The sequence below is a fragment of the Limulus polyphemus genome, unplaced genomic scaffold (genome assembly GCF_000517525.1).
Source record: "Limulus polyphemus unplaced genomic scaffold, Limulus_polyphemus-2.1.2 Scaffold9406, whole genome shotgun sequence".
Taxonomy (NCBI): domain Eukaryota; kingdom Metazoa; phylum Arthropoda; class Merostomata; order Xiphosura; family Limulidae; genus Limulus; species Limulus polyphemus.
This window is the reverse complement of record NW_013675016.1, coordinates 13,721-19,295: the sequence shown is the minus strand read 5'-3', so window position 1 is coordinate 19,295 and position 5,575 is coordinate 13,721. Positions and strand designations below refer to the sequence as shown.

General features: G+C 32.5%; 1 protein-coding gene across 1 annotated transcript in view; it reads right to left on the bottom strand.

Annotated features, from left to right (window-relative positions):
- Window positions 1–303: 303 nt before the first annotated feature.
- Window positions 304–5,575, bottom strand: part of LOC111083410 (IQ motif and SEC7 domain-containing protein 1-like) — a 9,221-nt gene continuing 3,949 nt past the window's right edge. The window contains exons 3-6 of the mRNA XM_022379921.1: window positions 4,894–4,993; window positions 3,637–3,758; window positions 3,283–3,373; window positions 304–897 (exon numbers count right to left, since the gene is read on the bottom strand). Of these exons, the coding sequence (XP_022235629.1) occupies window positions 863–897; window positions 3,283–3,373; window positions 3,637–3,758; window positions 4,894–4,993 (348 nt within the window). The 3' untranslated portion in view covers window positions 304–862. The remainder of the gene's footprint in view (window positions 898–3,282; window positions 3,374–3,636; window positions 3,759–4,893; window positions 4,994–5,575) is intronic.

Sequence of the window (5,575 nt, the reverse complement as noted above, 5' to 3'; positions counted from 1 at the left end):
GACAAAACCTTGTCGAAACGTTGTACATTTGCTGTTATATTAAAGTTTTTCTTCATTTACCCATTCAAGTCGTCTCCAGCCATTATTAGTCTCAAAGTGGGTTCCTCGTCATCGAATTTACATTGTTGTTGGTTAGCATGTGATACTTTGTGGTCTTTCAGTAAAATATAGTCGTGTTTATTTTATCGTATGTACTTGGGTTTATCCCGTATAAAGTCATCAAGAAGTGAGATAATCATGAGGAAGATTTTCTTTAGGTTTACCTAATTATTCCACGCATGTTCAGTCTGATCCGGTTACTTGACCGGCTGTTAAGTACAAACTTTAATAAACAGGTATTACATCATAAGTATTATGTAATACTTTGTTATATAATTAATTGCTCTGTAATACTATTAAAATATTAAATTATACATGTATTACTTCTATAATTCGTATTTCTTACCACTAGATGGCAAGGAAATAGCATGTTATTCAGGGTTTAAAACATAAAGTATAATAAAAGTCTAGTTTAATTTTCTTTCTTTCCAAGCCTGCATCCAAACTTATTATTTTCTTGTTATTTTATTACGTCTTCAAGTTTTTTCCCCATAAGTACTCCAATTGTAGGTCGACTAGTTCACTAACGAATTTGTTCACTGCGCAAGTCAGTAAACACTTCAAACATCTGTACTGTCAGCAGGCTGTCTATATCACATTTACTTTTCTCTGCGTTTTACATATTTTTCCAAACAGTCCACCGAGAAAGGTTTGCTGATTCAAAAACTTGCCACTAGGAGTACCTGTTTTTTCTGATGGAAGATTAGTTTGAGGAGCATGAACTGCCCCAACAGACCCGATCTGTGATGATGAGTCTTTACTACTAGCGTTTAATGAAGACGTGTGAAAGGAGACTGACTGTAAAAGAATAATAACAAAAGTAGAGTAACAACAGATAAAAATTATAACAGACACCACAAAATAAGGGAGGTCTACTTGTCATATAGGCCCGAGTTGTCGATTTCTTTGTTTAACAAACATAAAATAACATCATTTTTCATACATATATTGTCTACCTTATTTCACGATTGCAGTAGTATTGAAGTGTTTCTCGGTCTAACGTTAACACATTTACACGTATCTAAGATACACTATCTAATTGTTGGTTGTACACGTATCTAAAATATTCTATCTAATTGTTGGTTGTACACGTATCTAAAATATTCTATCTAGTTCTTGGTTGTACACGTATCTAAATAAAGATATTCTATCTAATTGTTGGTTATACACGTATCTAAAATATTCTATCTAATTGTTGGTTATACACGTATCTAAAATATTCTATCTAATTGTACACAAACAACTTTAGATTGAATATCATAACTACACACAAACCTCTTCGACCAGACTTTTTCATCTCTGTAAACAAACAACTTTAGATTTAATATCCTAACTACACAAAAACCTCTTCGACCAGACTTCTTCATCTCTGGAAACAGACAACTTTAGATTGAATATCCTAACTACACACAAACCTCTTCGACCAGACTTTTTCATCTCTGTAAACAAACAACTTTAGATTTAATATCCTAACTACACACAAACCTCTTCGACCAGACTTCTTCATCTCTGGAAACAAACAACTTTAGATTGAATATCCTAACTACACAAAAGCCTCTTCGACCAGACTTCTTCATCTCTGGAAACAAACAACTTTAGATTGAATATCCTAACTACACACAAACCTCTTCGACCAGACTTCTTCATCTCTGGAAACAAAGAACTTCAGATTGAATATCCTAACTACACACATATATGCAGGTCAGAATAATATCAAATTATGTATTTTGCGTGTTAAGCGTCAGTTTCAAATACTCTACTTTACAAGAGTTTTTTTCTTAAGGATTTTAGCACCGATTTTCAAACTACATTTCGCACAGAAAGTTAGGTAAACACTTGGATTTTACTTCAGAAATATCACATACATGTACATTAATAAATAGTTATAAATGCAGGTAACAACAACTAACACTTTATCAAGACAATTAACATCAATCAGAATAATTGACAGAAGGACAGATAGCTACCATTAGTCATCACACGATAACACAGTTAAAACTAATCAGAATGTTCTGGGGATATTTAACACCAGTTATCAGATGGACAGATAGCTACCATTAGTCATCACACGATAACACAGTTAACACTAATTAGAATGTTCTGGTGATGACTAACACCAGTTATCAGATGGACAGATAGCTACCATTAGTCAAACACACGATAACACAGTTAACACTAATCAGAATGTTCTGGGGATATCTAACACCAGTTATCAGATGGCCAGATAGCTACCATTAGTCATCACACGATAACACAGTTAAAACTAATCAGAATGTTCTGGGGATATCTAACACCAGTTATCAGATGGACAGATAGCTACCATTAATCAAACACACGATAACACAGTTAAAACTAATCAGAATGTTCTGGGGATATCTAACACCAGTTACCAGAAAGACAGATAGCTACCAACAGTCAAACACACGATAACACAGTTAAAACTAATCAGAATGTTCTGGGGATATCTAACACCAGTTACCAGAAGGACAGATAGCTACCATTAGTCAAACACACGATAACACAGTTAAAACTAATCAGAATGTTCTGGTGATGACTAACACCAGTTATCAGATGGACAGATAGCTACCATTAGTCATCACACGATAACACAGTTAACACTAATTAGAATGTTCTGGTGATGACTAACACCAGTTATCAGATGGACAGATGGCTACCATTAGTCAAACACACGATAACACAGTTAAAACTAATCAGAATGTTCTGGGGATATCTAACACCAGTTATCAGATGGACAGATAGCTACCATTAGTCATCACACAATGAAACGGTTAACATTAGCCATAAGGGACAGGGTTACACATACAGTTAACCTCAGTTGTTATTGAGTTAAAAATAGATAACAGCACTTACTAGTCAGTTAAAATAATTTCACATCAGCTAATATTGGCTTAAAAACAATTAATATAAGCTGTTAGTGGGTGGGTTCATGTTGAAGTAGTAAATATAGGGTTAAAACAGTTAACGTAAATTATTAGTCGGTTAAGAACAGCTAATGTAAGTTATTAGCGGGATTAAACAGTGTTAGCATCTGTTATGAGTGAGTTCAAATGAATTAACAACAGTTATTAAAGAAGTACAAATATTTTACATTGATCATGGAGGTCAACTAAAGAAGTAGAATGTTTCAGGTTTAGAACTGATGAATATTAGTACACCACTTACTCCTCGATGTTTCTTTTCTACTACTATGCTTTTCACAGACTTCTGTTTCTCCTGTTCTGCCTCCAACCGCAAATTTTTCCATTTCACACATCTACAGGATATTAAATTCTCGTCAATCATTTTTAAATAAGTAAAAATAAAAAACATCACTAATCAAACTGTTGCTATCCTATTTATTAATTAATATAAGACAAAATATTCAAACGAATTATATATGGTTATTAACTCGTACAAAAGTTAGAGTGTTTCAAATCTAATTATTCTTACTTCTTCTGCCGTAAACTTGACGTTATAAAAATAAGTTTGAAATTTGTTCACGTGAAACTAGAACAAACTGAAAACAAAGTAACTTACTTCTATGATCGACTCCTTCAGATCATCTATAAACTTAGTACGGTCATGACTACTTCTGGCGTTAAATGTCAGTAAGACTTTTTTGTCAACCTTTTGTGCAAGCCTTATTCCATAGAGATAATCTGTGATAAAAGAATCACCATTTGTATATTGCTGACATATTAATAAAATTTAACTAACATACAATATTATTTAAAAACATTTTACCATTATATGTTAAAGATTTAAACAGCAATCAAAAACTTATAAAAATATATTGACATTCTTTCATTTTTGACAATGTTATATGAATGAACAAGAATCAACGTGCACAATGCTAAAAAAACTTTTAGGAAATCTTTTATACGTGAATTACTAAATGCAATAATATTTCATACATACATGTTTTACTGCAAAAACAACTTTAAAACTTCAAACATTTCTCGCAGTTCTAACATTACTGCACGAGAAACAATATTTGTTGCCTTGCTAAGTGCCAAGCCCACTGTAAGGTTCGAACTTAGAATTTTAGCATTATATGCTCTCAGGATTGCCGCTGAGCCACCGAAGATGCCATATTTAAAACCCAATATGTCTCACAGTCATATTTTAACATCGATGTTAATGATTCTGTATACAGCTTTCATTGGCTATGATAAAGTGATCTATAAAACACCTTTCAACAACGCTAACTTTACTGTATACATTGGATATGATAAAGTGATCTATAAAACAACACTTTTCAACAACACTAACTTTACTATATACATTGGCTATGATAGAGTGATCTATAAAACACCTTTCAACAACACTGACTTAACTGTATACATTGGCTATGATAAAGTGATCTATAAAACACTTTTCAACAACACTAACTTAACTGTATACATTGGCTATGATAAAGTGATCTATAAAACAACACTTTTCAACAACACTAACTTTACTATATACATTGGCTATGATAAAGTGATCTATAAAACACCTTTCAACAACACTGACTTAACTGTATACATTGGCTATGATAAAGAGATCTATAACACACCTTTCAACAACACTAACTTTACTGTATACAATGGCTATGATAAAGTGATCTATAACACACCTTTCAACAACACTGACTTAACTGTATACATTGGCTATGATAAAGTGATCTATAAAACACTTTTCAACAACACTAATTTTACTGTATACATTGGCTATGATAAAGTGATCTATAAAACACCTTTACTGTGATTTGCATACTCAAGAAGGATAAGAAAAAGGTCACAAGACACTTACGGGGCGTTTCGAAAAGGTCAAATGTCATTTCACACAAAGAAAAAAAATGCCTCAAAGTGTACGTGATAATGGATTTCTTCTTGCTCATGATTTTAGTAACCTTTAAGAGAAGAGTAAAAGCAATATTCAAATATTCTACAAAACTATAAAATCATTCATTCTAAAAGTAAGAAAATATCTTCAGAAAATGTCCAGGAAATCGTTGTAATTATGAGTCTTACCGTTACATAATGAGATAGAATAAAGTTAGTGAATAACGGTGAAACACTTTCACAGACATAGACATAATGAGACAGAACAAAGTCAGTAAATAACGGCGAAACATTGTCAAAGATAATAACGTGTAGACCTAGACATAATGAGACAGAACAAAGTCAGTAAATAATAGGTGAAACATTGTCACAGATAATAACGTGCAGAACTAGACATAATGAGACAGAACAAAGTCAGTAAATAATGGTGAAACATTGTCACAGATAATAACGTGTAGACCTAGACATAATGAGACAGAACAAAGTCAGTGAATAATGGTGAAACATTGTCACAGATAATAACGTGTAGACCTAGACATAATGAGACAGAACAAAGTCAGTAAATAATGGTGAAACATTGTCACAGATAATAACGTGTAAACCTAGACATAATGAGACAGAACAAAGTCAGTGAATAATGGTGAAACATT